Source organism: Pholcus phalangioides, unplaced genomic scaffold (genome assembly GCF_987345545.1).
Source record: "Pholcus phalangioides strain wild (caught in Gottingen) unplaced genomic scaffold, Ppha-v1.0 ptg000017l_1, whole genome shotgun sequence".
NCBI classification, from domain to species: Eukaryota; Metazoa; Arthropoda; class Arachnida; order Araneae; family Pholcidae; genus Pholcus; species Pholcus phalangioides.
Genome location: NW_028301610.1, coordinates 57413163 through 57433277, shown reverse-complemented (window position 1 = coordinate 57433277; position 20115 = coordinate 57413163). Strand labels below are relative to the sequence as shown.

The following is a 20115-nucleotide window of genomic DNA, read 5'->3' as shown; positions in this document are numbered from 1 at the left end:
TTTTGTGGAAAGAGACGCGAGAACAAGAACTGTTTCCGAGGTCAAAATCCACACTTCAAAGAAGGAATGGACATCGTGACGAAAAGTAGATGTTTTTTTCGTGTTTGAAATTTGAGCATCGATCAAGAAACTGTAGATCATGTATGAGATGTTTTCGTTGTGGCAAGAATCATTGCAATCTTTTTTGATGCGTCGAAACACAAAGAAAACAGATTAAAGATAAATCAGAATATCAAGACACGTAACTCTAATTATTGCAGATCTAAATAAGCACTGTTACAAACTGTGAAGCTTAACAGTGAAGGGAGATACGGAGCGGGCGTTCAATGGATCTGAGATGAAAGAGAAAATTAGAGACAGTGCTGGAAATAGGCTTATATCGGCTTCTTCGAAACTTCAGAGAAGAAACGTTCAACACTTATGATGCAGTGTTTTGAGAGAGGTTGGGATATTCAAGACCAACTCCCCCATTAACGTTAGACCAGTACTTGCTGCTTCTTCTAAACAGAAGGGACAATCAACTATACATATCTGTTTCACGAGTAGGTCAAATTTGTTAAAGATTTTTCCATCTGTACCCAAATTTCGCGGAGAAGCGTGAGACGATATTGCTGGAAACATCATTCAGCATTTTTGAGCGTGCTCCACACAACAACAAGTTCAATTTCAGTGGTGGGAGACCAGGTAGTTGGAAAAGAGTGAAGATATCTAGTGTCTCAAGACGATGATCTTAATGTCGACAAAAAGGGCAATACGAAGAAATATATGGAACTTTGAGAACTAAATGTGACAGAACTGTGAAACTGCAATCCAGGTGCGGAGGTGGTTAATAAGTCTGTATTAGCGTAGAAGTTTTGACTAAATTGTGAATTTAATGAAAAGGTGTTACGTTTTTATATGTAATTATGAGAAAACAGTGTGAATGTGTGTAGCGACAGGAAGAGTTTGTTTACTTACGTTAGCAATGGCGATGGCGCTAAATTAGCCACAGCTGTATGTAAGATCACGAGATAGAGTCATAAAATAGAAAAAAAATGTGTATAACCGATATAATAGTTGTGATGTGAATAAAGACTGAAAGGGTTTTTTGTGCAACACACCGTGTTGCATAAAGTCCAACATATAGATCAGTATTTTCCAAAGTGAGCGATGGAATTGTCCGGGGAAAGAGGGGGGGGGGGTGATAGAAGCTACGGGTATAACATAGCATCCTATAAGTACGCTTGAGTTGGGGGGCGATGAGAGAAAAATATTTCTAAAGAATGGGGCGATGGAACAAAAAGTTTGGGAAACTATGTGATATAGATAACAGTTTAAGGAGATACACTATATGAAAGAGAGAGAATGAAGATGCAGGTATGAACACAAGGAGTCAGACCATTTCTGAAAATGTCGATTGGTTATGCATTGATGAGATTAGATGTAGATTCGGATAATTTCCTCATCAAAATGATTATCTTGCTTGTCGTTCTTAATGGTAGGAATTGGTTCATATTCTTAAAAAAAATAGTTCCAGTGAACAACTTTTTAATCGCCCAGACACCCAACAATTGCATCCTGCTTTTTATTTTATACAATTGCTGACAAGACTACTATGAATCACCAAAAAAATATTATAATAATAAAAATGTGGTGTCTAAAAAATTCCATGTAGTTCGTTCGTTTTGTGATTATCCTAATCAAGTGTAAATGTTAATGAAGTTCGTTTGTTTCTGATTTCCTCGTGTTGGGGCTTAGTGGTTGACGAGTGAACTAAAAAAATTCTAAAAAAAAAATATTAGGCTCATCCACACATTAATAGTCTCCGAATATAATTTTTAAGAAACGATATAGTCATTTACTCGTAAAACAACTAAAAAGAGTGTATTTTAGTCGTTTAAGTGAATGCGTGTAACATATAAGATGTTATCGTTGCAGGGGCTTTGGATTTGTTACGTTTGCCGACCCAGACAGTGTGGACAAAGTTTTGACGAATGGACCTCACGAACTCGACGGTAAAAAGGTAAAAAAAATAAACCATTCTATTTCAAATATTCTTATTGTGCGGGGAAAAACAAGTAACAATTTTAAAAAGTTTTCAGCCGCAGATACCATATCTTCCGGTAATTTCTTACCTCTTTTTACATATAAATATTCATGTATTCATCTACGAGGTAAAAAATAAAATTCGTTTATATTTGTTATTAAACGTATATTTGGAACGGCCTATCTCTGTTGAACAATTTCTTTGAATTGAGTAAAAGTCCGCTATATATACACGGCAGTTCACAATCATCGGAAAAATTGTCGTTATAACGGACTTCTCATTATAAGCGAGTTTCAATTTCTTGCTCTATCTGATTATAAAATTTTAGAAAATTGCTGCTTTATCTGCTTTAAAGCATCTTCTAGATCAGTTCGTTCTATTAATAACGAATTACTCTAGTCATGAAATTTATTTTTGGCCTCACAGTATTTGATTCTTCAAGACGTTTTTGAATAGAATTAGGTATTATCAAAATGATTTAGAGTGGACTAAATTAACAACTAAAATTTTCTATTATTATATGGCCGCTCACTTTCATGGCTGTATGGACTCGTTCACATTTTTCTAATAATCGGAAATTTTTTTCTTATCACAATTTGTTCAGTCATTCAGAGGCGACTTTAAACAGTAAGTTCTCTTCCCATAGTCACTGGGAGAGAAACTCCCATCGGCGCCACAGTAGTGGTCGGCTGAAGTTGGTTTTCCGTGGTTCCCAACTTCGAGGCACAAATGCGAGCCGATCTCCCCATTACAAAGTCTCGCCACAGAAAGAAACATGCATAGAACGGTACAAATATTGACAATGACAGTACTGAAAAATCAGCCAAAACACTATATACGCACTCGGACTGTTATTTACACTCACTTTGTTCCAGACTTAGGGAGCGATTATAGTGCGCGGGTGTTTCCCATTCTGGAAACCCGCGTCGTCTCCGATTGATTAAAAACCAGAATTTTAACTTTTTTTAGCTTGAAATTCGAGTTTTTAACCAATCGGAGACGACGCCGGTTTCCAGAATCGGAAACACGCGTGCACTATAATCGCACCCTTAGCCACCAAGCTTTGTGGTAGAGATCTCAGCAACGGGATAAGTCCGGTGACAGAGTTTGGCATTCATTCGGTGTCTGGGAGAGTTAGAAGGTGATCAGAATCATCACATATCCCATGTGTATAGTTAAGAAGAAGACCAAACACAGGAAGAGGGGCGGGAGTGGTCAAAGCATTTGATTTTTCTGTAACCATCCTTTATTAAAGTACCTCAGAGTAAATTTTTACGTGGAACATGTGCCATGATATGTGCCTAATTCTTGAAGAAAGAGAAGGAAAACCTGGCGTTTTTGGTAATTTTTTTGACGTTATAGTAAATGCTTCCTGATTTTCAACTCGCTATAACCAAATATTTTTAGTACATTTAACATTTTGTCTATTTGACAATCGATTGCTAATCACTCGTTACAGCGATATTCTTGTTATAAACAATACTCGTTATATCGAACTTTTTTAGAAGCTCATGAGTAAAAGCTGCAATACATAAGTATCAAAATGTATAATATGTAATGGCACAAGTCACACGTGGTAAAATGGACTCTTCCAGCCCAACTTCGTGGCAGAGTCTGGAACACTTTATTTTGTGTCAAAAAAAAAACATACATATATATATGTATGATATATATAATATATATAAAATATTTACAACATATTTTCTCCGGACAATTGGGTACTGTCGCGATTAACAAATTTTGTGGTGATTACAGACGAGATGGGATTGGGAGTTGGAGAAAAGTTTCGGGGTTTAGGTTAAGACAGATGAATGTACACATATTAGGATGGAGGTATTTTTTAAAAGCAATTGCCCCCCCCCCATGCCATCTCATGTTATGTTACACTTCTGCCATATTATATACACAGGATACAAAAAGAAAAAGAAATGAGAATCTTATCGTGAAATAAAAAAAAATATATATATATCCAAATCGGAGCGAGTCATCTCGCTTAACACCTTCTTGGTGAGCAAATGGGTTTGGACTAGAAGCCAGCATCAGTTTTATTGGGTTGAGTTCACTCGCTCCGGTGGTTTTAATGAAAATATACAAAATAGAAGTATTGTGTGGGGGAATATATACAATTAGGGATCACCCGTGCCATCTGGCTTAGCACCTTATTCGGTGAGTAACATGAATACGACAATATGAGTACGCACGTGTGTTGTGGACATGAAATGCATGAAGAACTTGAATAGAGGAAAGAGAAATACACACATTTATATACACATATATAACTGCCAAGTCGAGTCGTCTCGCCCTAACCCTATCTTGGTGAGCAATGTGGGCTTCTTGGTTTAAATGGGGGATTGTCTGGAGAGAGCCTTAGCTAAGGATCAGCTTGGTGTTTTGGTTGACTCGCTCTGGCTGGTTATATTTATATTGAAAAAAATGAATATATATGAAATATAAACTACATGAGTGAGTGAATGAGTGAGTGTGTGTGTGTGTGTGTGTGTGGGGGGGGGGGTTATTATGAAACCATTCGTGTCGTCCCGCCTAGCACCCTAGCTAGAATAGCGGAATGAAGGACACTTGTGGTTATCACATTTACATCATATAGGTAGTTGATTGGCTATGAACGGTCGCCTGACTTGTTTCAACCGATCGAAAAAAAAGAGACTTGTTATCCCCGCTTTCGAAATAAATATCATTAGGCCGGGATTACACTATAACAGTTTTATGAAAGTTCTTTTATAAAACTTGAAAAATGCAACTAATACGCCTATTGGTTACGTTCACTTGAATGTAACCGATACGATTATTGGTTGTTTTTTTCAAGTTTTGTACAAAATCTTTTGTCAAACTTTTATAGTGTAATACAAATAAATACAAGCACAAAGGCCACAACAGACAAATTGCCCTACGAGGCGGCTAAAAAAGATGCCCATAAAAAATATAGATGTCAAACATAACCAAACACAGCAGCCCAATACAAAAGCATATATCACGAAAGGAAAAACGGATCCCGGATTTTTTTAGTTTCCTGAAACTCTATATAATCGATGAACAAAGATAAATTTTTCTTTTGTAATGTATCTAATACTTCGCGAAGGAATTAATTAATCAGTGGATTAATGTTTTACACTGATCAGGCGATAGATTATGCAACGGCAGAGAGTGTTTTTGGATGTGGAATTCGTAAGGAATTGTTTGAGAACCTAAGTGATATGGTTATTCATTTGCAATGGATATATTCAAAAGGCTTATACCAACCCGCATGGTGAGGAAATGACTGTAAATGAATGCATGCGAGCACGGCCACACATGAGTTTCCCATCCTCTGCTTACGATAACGATGGTTTCTCGATGTAATTAATAAATATGGAGCTAATTAGAAACACAAGACTGAAAATCCATAAATTAAACATGTAAAAATTAATGAGCAAAAGGCTCGGGAAATAGTAAAGACTTTGAATCCGTCGGGAGTTGCGAGTTGCAGTCACGAAGCTATTAAGAGGGTATCGTTTCACTAATAGAGCTCGAAATGAAGTTTGCTAATCCTGCTGCTTCCATGTTGAACCACCATGTATTTGTATGAGTGTGTGAGCGCAAGCTTTTGCTAGCAACAACTAAAATTATTTTAATGTCTGCCGTACTTTTAACAATCCGTTGTTGCGAGCACAATTATCTCCGCTGTATTCGGAGGAATGGATACTTGGCCCCCGTATTTCTTCTTCTCTCTTTGCTTGTTCCAAATAAACTACTTCCAATTCCAATCTTGGTTGTGTTGTTTCACATTCTTGCCATGCAGTCGGTGATATAACGTGGTGAAAGTAATTGCGAATGACACAATGCTAATGTAAGCGACCCAATGCTAATGTGTTAGCTAAAAATTTTGAAGCATCAGTTGACCACATTTTTTACTAATCGATGCGTGTTCATGCTCCGAGCCGCATTTTACTATACTTGAGAAATTAGTTTCATCAACTCATCGTGAATACTGTCTACCACGAGAAGAGTCGTGATCACGTGATATTCGACTGCCATTGTTTTGAAACAGTAAAGAATAAACAAACGATAGAGTCACAAAAGTCACGAAGTGGCTCTGAAGAATTACACTTGAAAAACTTTTACTAAAGCATATTCTTCAGCTGGACATATAGGGTGATCATAAAATAACTTTGCCATTTTGCGAATATACGAGCACCTAGTGGCCGCAGAAATCGACGAATGAAAATGAAATTTCAAACATCGATGTTTCAAAGTATGTGCTCGAGAATGAGAAAAGAAACGAAAACCTAGCTGCCGTTGTTACGGTCACAGCAACAAAATTTCGAAAAATTCAAATAACACCATCTTTTATGCATCGTTAATTGGCGCAGTGAAAGACCATGAATTGCGTTGAAACGGTTTCTGTAGAACCATAAACGCTGGCGCAGAGTTCAGACAAAGAAAATCTCGCAAAAGGGTTGATGCGCTAAATTTTCTTGGGGCAGTAATTTGATTTGCATTGGTTGTTTCTACGCGTTTCTTTGTCTGCGTCTAGAGCCGGCATTTACCATTCCATGGGTACCGTTTTAACGCCATTTATTGGTTTTTCACTGCGCCGACTTTGTAATGCATGTCCTGATGATGGTGGAGGACTTCAAAGAATGATTATGAAAAACAAATATACTAGCATTTAATTAATATAAATTTATTTACAACGCATAATTTCAGATGGTTGTGCGTCTTTACTTCCCGCTTAGTCACGTCGAGCGGAAGTGTGGCTATCGGGGGTTTCTCGCCAAGTAAACTCAAAAATCTCGCCAAGCATAGACGCCGTGGCGGCACACATACGCTACACATAAAAAAAAGAGGATGTTCCTATTTTGAATTTTTCGAATTATTTTTGCATGGCTGTAACTGCGAGAACTATGATTTTGTCATTCCTTTCATTATTGAGTGCATATTCTGAAAAATTACCTTGAATTTAAATAAATAAATAATTTTAGTTTTTAAATAACGTGATCCTCACGTATTCCCAAGGGATCAGCAAGGTCAGTCCAGGGAATTTATTAGTGTTAGTAAACATCCATGCCCGAACCGGGATTAGAACCCAAATCTGCACAGTGAGAGGCTAGCTCCCTAACCACTCGACTGCCATTCGATTTTGTCAATTTTTGCTTGTATATCGGCAAAATTATTTTATGTGAACACTCTGTAAATACATAATAAGCAATACGGCAACCGTTAGAGCAGTGTTTCCCAAAGTGGGCAATATCACCCCCTGGTGAGCGATGAAATGGTCCGGGGGTGATAGAGCCCCCCCCTTCCCCCGGATAGAATAACCTAGGATCCTATGGGTTCTTTTGAGTTAGGGGGGGGGGCGATGAAACAAAAAGTTTGGGAGCTATGCATTGGAGCAGAGGTCTTCAACTTTATTCTAGTCACGAGCATTGCCAGAGCCCATCATCTAAAGAAGGGCACCTCTTACGGCGAGTACCAATGCATGAAACCAGGATGATTTCAGTTGTTAAATACAATTAGTACAATGTGTTCAATTGGAACGTTGATCAAGTGCACGCGAGCACAAAATCGAACACGAGCATCGAGCACTCTGGGTGCTTTAGGGAGCACCGTGGTGCTCGCAAGCAACGGGTTGAAGATGAATGCATTAGAGTGTTGAAGTGCGTTAGGAATTCTTGACTTTTGTTTATTGCCTTTGTCGTTTATCTTGTATTGTGCCAGTATCAAATAAAGGATAACAACTCATTCATCACTGTTTTATAGGCTTAGTTGTCCTAAGAACCAGTTGAACACAATGGTAAAATAACGTTAAAGAATTCCTCGTTCAAAGAAGTCAGTTTCGAAGAATTCCATTTTATTATTTAAGATTCATATAAGCGTACTTGCAACCCATTTCTCGTAGTTCGATACGCTTTTTTCTTCGAATAAGCGTGACTAAAGCTGTTCTCACAGTAGACAAACTCTGCCGATGAGTTATACAGATAGATACGTTTTACAAGACTTACATTCTACCTTTCATCCTCGGAAGCATGAATTTGGTCAATCGATTTATCTTATTTCTGGACTTCGGACAGGCTACCTAATAAGAGAATGGGTATGGGTGATACCAGTCAGTCCCAGTATCGCTTTTCGGCCTTTTGGCTAAAATCAAAGTGTAATCAGTCCCAGTGACAAATGATCCCGCGTCCTCTAAGTTACTTTTCCATACATGTACTTGTGAGTTGAATGGACGCAGAAAGTCTCAGAATGCAAGAATTTTAATGATTTACCGGAATTATGGTGTTATCGACGACTTAGTGCTTTTGTAATACTCTGAGGAATTATACAACCATACTACGATGGTGACCAAAATTCTGTATCATTACTTACAGCTCATTGCAAAATAAATATTTTTCTGTATACAGTAACACTACTTAGAGATTTGCTTCGAAAGAAATCACTCAAGAACGTATTTTCATTGCGGTAAGCTCTATACCGAGTACGGAAGAGGAAAATCCTTAGAAATTGATTTTTTTTCAAGAAAGAGTCTCGTCGTTTCCTTTCGGAAGCAATAAAAACATAAACGATTATTTATTGACACTATGCGTAAATACGTTGTAAATCTTTTACTCGGAAATGCTTTCTGAAAATTTCTTGTGGGACAAGTAGCCGCTTCCAAAGCAAAAAAGCCATAAAAAAGCATCACACTTCTTGTCTTGAAATGGCCTCCACCATAAAGTTGCGAGTGAGAAAAAATATTTAAGAAATAATTTTTCGACAGGTGAACGCACAATCAATTCCTGATTGAACATCACGACACAGTCGTAGTTGCATAAAATGCAACCATAGGATACATAAATGCCTACATATGTTTGGGCAGGAACGTTCTGCTATCTGATAGGCTTTTACACTTTTATGACAAGCACAAAAGAAATGTCTCGTCACATCTCATCTTTATACATCGAGGTTTCACTGTAGATAATATTGATTGTCACTCTGTGTTTGTGTTCTCCATACAAATTTTCAGTTTTAACCGATCTTTACGAAATTTTGGATGTACATGTATAGTAAACAGGACAAGACTTTAACAATCGGCTTCTTCATTTTTTTCATTTTACCCTTCAAGTACTTTAAGGCCGGGATTAATTTCCAAAGGACAAGATAGTGAAACATATATACAGGGTGATTCAACTCAACGTACAAACTTTTAGGGGAGGTAGAAAACACAAAAAAGAATCACATGGGAATGTATGACCGGAAACTCCAACCTGATCAGCTAGAGTTAGACGATAAACGAAGATGCAGAAATGACAAGCCAATAATGGGTGGAAAACTCTTTATTTAGTGATACTGTACACGAGGACAGTACGTATACACGTTAAGTTTCACAACAAGTGCTCAAAGTTCATACCGTCCACAGTTATGCACATTTATTCATTTTTTTTATTTATTTTATTTATTTTTTTTTTTTGCGTGATTCTGTTCTGTGTGTTTTTTGTGTGTGTGTGTGTGAGATTCTCTTTTGTTTTTGTGTTTTCTATCTCCTCTAAAAGCTTGTACGCTGAGTTTTGAATCACCCTGTATATGTATACTACATCAAAAACTCAATCAGAGTCCGTTATTTTACGTTAAACAATATTTAATTTTAACAATTATAGATATTATTCAGAAAACAAAAAAAAAATGTAGGTAACTACCGAGTCGATCAAATTTAGAAAAAAAATCGTTAGATATGGGTTGATTTACATGACATCGGTTGTTGCGTATCTGTCACTTCGTTTAATTAGTGAAATACATGGTGGGTTCAATGGCCAGGGTTGAAGTGATGACACCCGGAGCGGAAGAGGTACCTTTCGTTAGTTTTTGCTGGTTGAGATGTCACTAGTTGGAGAAAATATCTCTGTCAATAACGGGTATTAACTTCTTGGCCACGAGTCGGCGAAAGAGACTCCTAGTCTCTGAGACGCAGATGACGATAATCCGACAAAAGACGATATCATTTTTATTTGCACAAATAACGAAATACGGCGTATCAGACCGCAAAGAATTTTTTTTTTTTCACGTTATGGTTGAAGTCCGATATTTTCGCCTCACCAGAGAGCGAAAAGGCCTACATATTCGACTGAAAATAAAATCACAAGAAAGCAAGACAAATTACATTGCCGGCAGCATAAGAATTTTCAAGAGAAGGCTTACATATTCAACTCAAATTCAAATCACCAGAGAACGAAAAAACAACTACGCCAGCAGCACAAAAATTTTCAGGAGCGCGAATTTTCTCAGAGGATGTGCCAGAAAGGTCCCTTGGCGAGACAAAACTGTATTAAAGTACTGAAGGGAATTATTAGGCGTTTTAATATAAAGTTGGCGGAGAAAGAGAAGAAGGATTGAGATACAACTAGAAAAAATGGAAATCTTAAAGAGGAACCATCAAGACTTTGGAGATTTCCCAACGAGGTGGCTGAGAAAAAGATGTCCATAACCCTTTGTAACCTGATCCGTACTTCCTCATCTGGGGCCTCAAGACAGTAGTACCCTGTACAGTACTGTATCTCAGGCCTTTACTTTCTATAGAATAGCTTGACTTTCCAACTATTATTATTATCTATACGAGTTAATATAATTAAAAAGTAAGCATGTGCTTAATTATGCAAGATATATGTTTTACATTAGTAATCCAACATCCCATAAAATCAATGTGTATTTAATATAATAACCTTTTCTCTTCTCTATAATTATACAAATACAAATAAACTGAAGAGCCAAAAAAACTGGTAATGGCATGCGTATGCAAATAAAGAGATATGGAACCAATCAGAGTACGGTGCTGCGGCCGGCAACGCCTATATAACACAACGAGTGTCTGGCATAGTTGTTAGATCGGTTACTGCTGCTACAATGACAGGCTATCGAGATTTAAGTGAGTTTGAACGTGGTGTTATAGTCGGCGCACGAGAGATGGGACATAGCATCTCCGAGGTAGCGATGAAATTTGGATTTTCACGTACGACCATTTCACGAGTGTACCGTGAATATCGGGAATCCGGTAAAAAATTAAATCTACGACATCGCTGCGGCCGGAAAAAGATCATGCAAGAACGGGACCAACGACGACTGACGAGAATCATTAAACGTGACAGACGTGCAACCCTTCCGCAAATTGCTGCAGATTTCAATGCTGGGCCATCAACAAGTGTCAGCGAGCGAACCATTCAACGAAACATCATCGATATGGGCTTTCGGAGCCGAAGGCCCACTCGTGTACCCTTGATGACTGCACTACACAAAGCTTTACGCAATTTGGCAATTTTTTTAAGTACTATAGCTTCGATGATTCTAATGAACTTTTATGAAAATTTTTACACCCCAGAATATGGATTAGTGTCCAACCTTGGGGTCCCTTATGATTCTCATCATTTTTTTCCATGCCATAAATTCACTTTGAAAGGGGCCCCGAACGCAGGGCATGCTGTCTTAAACCACGAGCCCAACCAGTCACGGCCCAGAGGCCTGGAGTGCAGACAGGAGGGGGGCAAAAATAAAATCAGGTTAAAGTTTTCGAAAGTAAACACGTAGAGGGCCCACGATGCCCTTAAGGCGATCGTGCCTAGGGCCCTGCTTCAGGATGGGGGGGGGGGGGGATGCATTCAGAAGTTAAGTTGATTCTTCATAATTGAGTATTATTCAATTTTTCTATCTCAGTAGGCTGATACGAAGCTTTTGTGTCTCGGTTGCGGTGTTTATACGAAAACTTTTTTTTCTTTCTGGTCATCTTTCTAGAGAATTGAATATTTACAAGAAATTACAATACATTTTACTGAAGTTTAAATCAAGATTATAATATGTAGTAAATGATTCTTTTTTCCCATTCAAATCATTATTTTCGATAATGAAATGAAACATATATATATTTTTCATTTGTATGAAAAAATTCAAATCCATAAACAGAAACAAAAAAATCAATATTATATATGATATGCAAAGGCCTTTGTGGCAGTGCTCCTCAAAGTGTGCGTCGCGACAAGATGGAAGTATCGATAAATATCACCCTATTAATGCTTCGAAGTGATTCTATTATGAATGCACATTACCTACTAAAATATCCCGGGGAGCCACCGATGAACCATGAGTGGGGCAAGGGAATTGCGAGTGAAAAAAAAATGTCCATCACTAATTTAGTTGATACAGTACTTTGATTTTTGAAGAACCACCTCAAAGTGCGTAAATAAACACACAAATCAATATCTTGAGCTTGCCGCTGTGAGTCGCGATGAACCTTCGGAGAATGCTATATGAGTACGCATCCATTGTTTGTGTGTGTGTGGGATTGGGGGCGGGGGAGGTCGTGCCCACGGGAGGTAGGCATCTCGCTTATCTGCCCTGACAACGAATTGTTCGTCCAGGCATACATTCGTTAGCCATCGAAAAAAAATTGTGACTCGGTGAAAACGTTCTAGAAAAAAGACACACAAAACACATCTTGATGTATGGGAGCCAACTGAATTAATATTCAATGAATAGAAAGGATTTGGTGGAAAATGAATCAATGAAACGAATCTGATGCTTCCATGCATATTACCGAAATTAACAAAGAAAACCAATATACGTTTCCACCTGTGGAGCAAAATATCCTTAGTACGGAACAATGCCGGGATTACCATTTACCCATTTTTGGTACAAAGTTTAGATACGTGAAGAATTCACGCTAAAAGGCGTGTATCGATCGTCTTGAAAAAAAAAAAACAGTGTCGGATTATCTTTGCCATTGTCAAAAGTTACCTGTTATCAGGACTCAAGAATCAAGAGCTCATTCAACACTCCCAAAGAAGAGGGTGGGTTGGTTATTTTGGGAGTGTTGGTTCAATACGGATGAAAGTATTTAGGGGAAGGGGGGACGCGAGCATAGAAATGAGTACGTATTGGTGAATAGTTTGAAAAAAAAGAGGGGGGAAGATATTTCTTTTCTTATCAAAAGTACGTTCGTAAATGAGGACAATACATGTCTATTAGTGAGAATATACAAATACAACACCAAAACAGGCAAAATGCCCAGCGAGGTGGCTGAGAAAAAGATGCCCATAACAAATATGGATGTCATCTATTTCAAAAATAAAGCAACCCAATTAAAAATGTATCGTCTCGTTTTTCTCAGTTCGATTTTATACTGTGTTTGCTAAAAGAAAACAAAAATGGGAGATATAATATGTGGCCCGACCAAAAGTGAATAAGAAAATAATTTTTCGGATGAACAAAAATTAAATGAAAGAAATAATTTGCAGTTCTGTTGATGAGTAAAATAAGAATAAAAACCAATATAGGGGCAGTAGTATACGCTGTACTGTATTTAAAATTAAATTGAAAATCAAATCGAAAATTACGTATCGACTATATGAATTGGGCAAAATGTTCCATGGATGTTAAAGATCAATTGTGAATATCGATCTCAACGATTTCCTGTTCCTGACATCAGCACATCAAGCATTGGCCAGGGATATCCAGCCACTTTGTGAAATAGCCGGTCTAAGCCCGAATCATTTCTGAAATTCAGACGGATTTTGGCCAAAACTCTTGGCCCATTCGCGCAGTCTCAAATCGGTCGCGATTCGGGATTTGGCAGCAACATGTATATAGGTGGACTGCTTATAGATCCTTTTTCTAAAAATCAACTGCATATATTCAAACTTTCAATTTTTTTCTCCATCTCTCGGTCATTTTACATGTATACATTATTTTATATGGTAATTTTTTTTAAATACCAAAGAAAGTTATTTTTTACTCTCTCTCACTCTAAGAGGCCGTTCAAGTATTACGTAAGCAAATTTTTAGCCATTTTTGACCCCCTACCCCCCTTGTCAGCAAAAGTAAGCAAAACGCTGACCCCCCCCCCCCCCGTCAGCAAAATTTTGTCATCAGCTCTGCCCCTCTGAATCCTAACGCATATTTCTGGGATCAGAGACGTACACGAGGGGGGGGGGTGCATAGGGGGGGTTCTCTTTCTCTCGTGCCCCTTTATATATATATATATATAGCACATTAATTTTTTTATAGCACATTAAAATATATTGTAAAATGCGTCTATAATAATAATGAAATAATGTTTTTACTCTTCGCTACTGACAACAAACACACGTACCAGCTGATAAGAAAATTCCATTTACTTTTCAATACATGTTGTATAGACACTTATGGATAAGTCAATGAATAGAAGAATTCAGTATGTACTTGTGGGGGGTGTTATTTACAAAGGTTTTTGTGAAAGAGTTTATCTACTACAGAGGTACACACCTATCTGACATTTTCTTTTTCTTTCTCTCTCAATACACGGCTAGTCACATACAAATACGGATGTAAAAAACCTTATCCAATTTAAAAAGAATTCCAATTATCCTATTATTCTTGGAATCCGAAATTTTCTTTCAGCACTGTACATGAAACGTCGTTTTATATGCAGTGTTGTGTAATATTAATTAATTGCATCTCAATATTCCTCATTCTCATATTATTTTGCTAAAATTAATGTTACTGTAAATAGAAAAGGTAAATTTTTGTATCAATTTTTACTTCATAAGGCAAATTTTCGGTCTTTCGGGGCATAGTCATTTTTTATAGAGCATTTTTTATCAGTTTTCATGTCCTGAAAATCTTAGCCTTAATTATAAGCATACTTGCCAACTACTATGGAATTTACGTAGTTTCTACGGATTTCCACCACAAAATATGAAACTACTGTGGAAATCGTGAAAAATTATATATGGTTGTTTTAGAAACTTCTTTTAATCAAGGATTTCCTTGAACTCCATTATCCTATCGTGTATAAAATGACGTCACACAAAGACTGCACTTCCAAAGAATAAATATCAAATTAATAACAAATCAAAAAGGTGCTGTTTACACTAAGATAACTTATCGTGCAGGCGGTTAACTAGGCTGGGGCGACAGGGGCCCTCTTTGAACTTCCTCCTTGAGAGAGAACACACATTACTATTATTATATTTTTTATAACAAGCTGCAACATTCCCCTCCGTTATATTTATTACCTCATCATAATATTATAAATTATAATGCAATTGTAAATCCTATAATTATTTTGATACAGTAATACCCCAACTTACGCTACCACGAGTTGCGTGATCTTCTATGAAAAGTTGCATGTTCTGATATATTCAAACTTAATCACGGTATTAATGCTGAGATAGTAGAATATGTTAAATAAAAATTAAGAAAGAGTTGTTTTATTCGATCAGAACACCATATGTAATGAAACTACATCGATTTCTGGGAGGCTACAGTATATAAAGATGAAAAATTTGCAGTGATTTAGAAATTAAATCTCAAGGGTTTTATGATACCAGCCATTTTTCTGTTAAAAAGTCATAATTTTCAACACACCCGGAAAAACGGGCGGGGGGGGGGGGGTTGAAAAGGGAGACTATTTTTAAGGTTAAAAAATGAAAAAGAAAATATATTTTTTCCCACAACGTAAATGCAAAGCTGGCCGAATTTATGGCTGCAGCCCTGACTGAATTACCCTACTTATTCAATTCTTGAATGATTCTCGAACTCTCAAGAATCATTTAAGAAATATTATCAAAGAAGTATTACAAAAAATATTACTACAATTATTCAAGAAATGATCATTTTTAGAGAAAGAAATCTTGATATTTAATTTCTAAAGAAAGTTAATTTTAAAAGTTTAAAATTTTGAACTTGTCAGAACTATTGCTGTATTTAACAAGTGCAATCAATTATATTACGATGTTTCCGAAGTTCTTTGGGAATATTAAGAAAAAGTGCTCTTCACACAAGAAAAAAAAACGAGTTTTCTTAAACGCACAGTTATAACCACACACAGCCACACAGAGATTTCGCTATTCAAGTTCTTATGTGTGTTCTCTATTATAGTACATAATAGAGAACACAGTGTCCTTTATTCATGTCTGCTTGCTGTATTATGTGCCAGTGAAGAGCATCGTACAATGAGATCAGCATTACTGAATGCAGAGGGAGGAGCTCGTCAAACAGCATGGGTGACAAGTCTCAGACAAAGCAACTAGGGGAAAGCACTGGCCTGACCAGGACGCGTTGACGCGTCCTCGCCCGTTTTCGAGAGAATTTTTTGGTCGCGTCAACACGTCCTTGCCCGTTTTCGAAGGAATTTTCATGACGCGTCAACACGTCTTCGACGATTGAAGGGTTAAGAATAAGTTTATATATTGAAAGAACACAGTGTGGGTGGGATATGATATATAAAGTGTTTAAATTTTTTAACGGGATAGATAGGATAGACCATGAATTATTAATACGCCGTCAATCAACTGCTTCAACAAGGAGATACAACTATCGATTGGTAAGAGACAACTCTAGGTTATGGTGTCGCAGACAATTTTTCTCTATCATGGTTGTGAATAAATGGAATAGCTTACCGCCGGTGTCGTGAATTCTATTACAGTTGACATGTTTGAAAAGAAATACGATAGTCATGGTGGGATATATCGGGTAACTATCTATACTCAAATAAGACAACCATAATTTTTTTGGGCAGTTTATTATATTTTCTCATTGTTATTAGTATTAGCTCTTTCTTGGGATGCTGTAATTGAAATATATATATATTTTTATGGGCATCTATTTTCAGCCAGCTCGGTGGACTTTTTGCCTGCTATGGCTTTTTTTTTTTATTTTCTATTACACACCCCATTTTAAATAGATAAATTAAAAAACTGCATGAAAACCTAAGGATATACTGTATGAAGACTGAATTTATAGTCATACGAGGGGGCAGACCCCTTGCCGCCTCCGACGTCCACATACAACTTCTTTTTCTCTTCACACCACACCCTGTTTATCCTGTCCCACTTCGTTAGATTGCTATGAAAAATGACATGCAAAAGCAACAGCTTAATCACGAATTTTACAATGTTAAAGCAAAAGCTTAATTACGAATTTTACAATGTTAAAGCAACAAAAAAGCCAATGTGATTCATCAAGGACCCCCCTCCCCCTACGAAATATCTCAAATTTCCCAAGGGTGTTCCCAACCTGGAGCCCTGTTGTACCGCCCTGTCAGGGCCACGAAAAATTTTCGTTTCCATTCATTTTACCAATGATTAAAATCCAAGGGTCCTAACCTAGGAGCGTGAAGACAATATGAATATTTTTGTGGGCCCCGTAAGTGGTTTTATTCTGGGCTTCCACTGTAAGCAAACTTTTTACTGCTAAAGCAACAAAAACCATCAGAGGAATGAGATCCATCAAGGAATGGCCTTCAAGCTGGCTGGATCTCTGTCACACTCCCCCCCCCCCCCCCCCCCCGTGAGAACCGAAAAAAAACTTCACCTGTATTCACTTTTCTAACAAGTAAAGGCCGCTGAGGATTTAGTCGGGCTCCAGACTAGATTTATCTCGGGCTCCCACTGTTGCAAATTTTACAATGTTAAACAACAAAAAACAATGAGATCCATCCGCCCCCCCCCCTCCGAAATGAAGCCTGTCAATGTCCTCATGGGACCTCTGACCTGGAGGCTTGTTGGACATCTCGTCTTGGAAGGACATGCAAATTTTTTATTTGTATTCATTTTACGAAATCCAGTGTCCCAACAAAATGCCTGGTGCGGAAGCGTAATTCCATACCGTACATCGGATTTTTAACATGGGATGTGCCTCATTGGCTAAGATCAGTATTACGTCACTAAAGCCAGGTTTTCCTAGAAGCAGGTTGCTACAGCGCGTGCAGCGTGAAAACTTTGATTGGTCAAAAAAACCTGAATTTCAAGTTTTTAACCAATCAGCGTTCTCACGCTGCACACGGCGCAGAAATTCCATTCCTAGGAAAATCCGGCTTAAATCGTCACACCCAATCGTGACTTCAGAACTCCGGGCCTCGATGTAATGCGCATGCGCTACATAGTTATTGGTGCGCATTTTTCCGGCGACGGTTGGTTGGCGCAAATATATTTCCTGGCAACGTTTAATGATAGTTTTACCTAATCTACCAGTCGATGTAATGGTTAGAGCATGCGATTTGTGCAATGAATCTTGTTGGTTCAAATCCATCAGAAACCCTCTCGGAATTTTTTTTTTTTTTTAATAGAGCTACCTGCGGTCGGTTTTTGGAACATCTTGTTCCAACTTATCAGTTTTGCCATATTTCCAGTTGAGTTGAGAACAGAATTATTATTTTTTTTATTTTATACAAAAATTGCCACGTTTTTAAGACAAATAAATTCATTTGGTCGAGTGGTCGACGCGTTTCGGCCCTTCAATGGAGAGCCGAAACGCGTCGACAAAGGCAAAGTTTGGTAAAGGCAAAGTTTCTCATTTTTGTGATAAGAATTATTATTTTCAGTCCGGCAGGAGGCCCCCTTTAATGGCCGGACGAACGAAGTTTGGCCTACAGGGGTATTTATTAATAAAGTAGCCGGCAACGTTTTTTTTGCGTTGTGATATTATATTGTATATCATTATTATGATAATTATATTATATTACTATAAAATTTTAGATCCTTGTAATATATTATCGCGCGAGCAGTCATGACGAAATATAAGCGATATCGTTACTGAATCCTGGTGTTTGGCGATAAGTTGCCAAACGTAACAGCCGTAGCTCCGAATCGGTAATGTTTGGCTCTTCGGCTACTACGTCGTGAGATAGGTTCGGAGTTAGAATTCCCTCTATCTTTAATGACGTAATTGCGATCTTCGCCAATGAGCGTATCCCATGTTAAAACCTCGGTACATTATGGAATTGTGCACCCCGGCAAAGACCCGGGTCCCAATTTGCAGATTTTTAGTGGGGCCAGACTAGATTTATCTCGGGCTTCCGCTATTGCAAATTTTTCAATGTTAAAGTAACAATAAAACAACAAGATTCATAAAGGGCTCCTTGAAATGAAACCTGTCAACTACCCCCTTGAAGGTATCTGTCCAATGCCCCGCCCTGGGCACACGAACCCTGTATTGGGAGTAATTGGTGATATATACAAATACGCAACTCTCTTTATATACACAAAACTTGGTGCCGATGGGTCAAACGGTTCCTGATATATTCAGGAGTTGAATGAAAACTTGACCCAAAATCGTAACCGATTTTCGTTGCATAGAAATGGGCACTTTTCAAGTTTGTGATTTTATATTATGGAGTAGATAGAAAAGATATTTGAAGAGATAGAAAAGATATTTGAAGAGATAGAAAAGATATTTGAAGAGATAGAAAAGATATTTGAAGAGATAAAAGGATTTGGTGCATTGTTAAAAATATATATAATATTGTTCATTGAACGAAATATAATTGTTGTTATGTATGTGAATGATAATTAAAAATTTAATTGAGATTGTTTGTGAAAGAAGGAAAATTAATGGAAAAGTGTTCTTATCCGTAAATTCATAATTACACCCTAAACCACGGAATTCTGTTTCCCTTTTTGTTAACTTCGTGATTCCATATCCATCGCAATGCTACAAGAGATCGTGGTGGAATACTTCTTGCAAATATTATTTTGAAGTGCTTGTGCCTCAAATTTGTTTTCCGTGAATTACTCAAGGACGAAATTGAACTACACATAATCCAGTCTCCATCCCGATACAATAAATACATTAAAGTTTATTCGGCCATGTTCCTTTTTGTGCGGAGGAGAGGTTTCCTCGTGTGAGGTTCTCGTCTTTTCTATCTTACACAAGCCACCGGAGGGTTTTTTTTTATTCGGCAATGTCGAATCAATCGTGCATGGGAACGATTGAACCAGGCGTTTCCAAATCGGTTAACCTCTCCGGAAATATATATACTTGAGCATTCTCTTCTTATATTTGTATATGTTAAACCAGCCGCAAAAATCCGTTTGTTAACCAATCCCAGCGATATTTGCGATAAATTTAATCACGATGCTTTTGATATAAACGAATGCGTTTGATGCCGATTTTCAGGTGGGCTTAAATTTTGGGGCTCGATGGGCCTCAGAAATTTTCGCTCCCGCATTGATATCGAATATTCTTGCTTTGTTCGTTCACATAGATTTTTAACGCACCAGTAGTTTTAGAATCTAATTGCTTTTACTTATTACACGATACAACGAAAAGGATCTGCATTTAATGAAAAAAAACCGGGCTAGGGCAATCGGAAA

At 37.5% G+C, this 20115-nt stretch overlaps 1 protein-coding gene across 1 annotated transcript in view; it reads left to right on the top strand.

The window, feature by feature from the left end:
* LOC149074161 (RNA-binding protein Musashi homolog Rbp6-like) overlaps nt 1-20115 on the top strand; it is a 409321-nt gene that overhangs the window by 57729 nt on the left and 331477 nt on the right. Inside the window, exon 4 of the mRNA XM_089246590.1 lies at nt 1918-2002. Within this exon, the coding sequence (XP_089102716.1) occupies nt 1918-2002 (85 nt within the window). The remainder of the gene's footprint in view (nt 1-1917; nt 2003-20115) is intronic.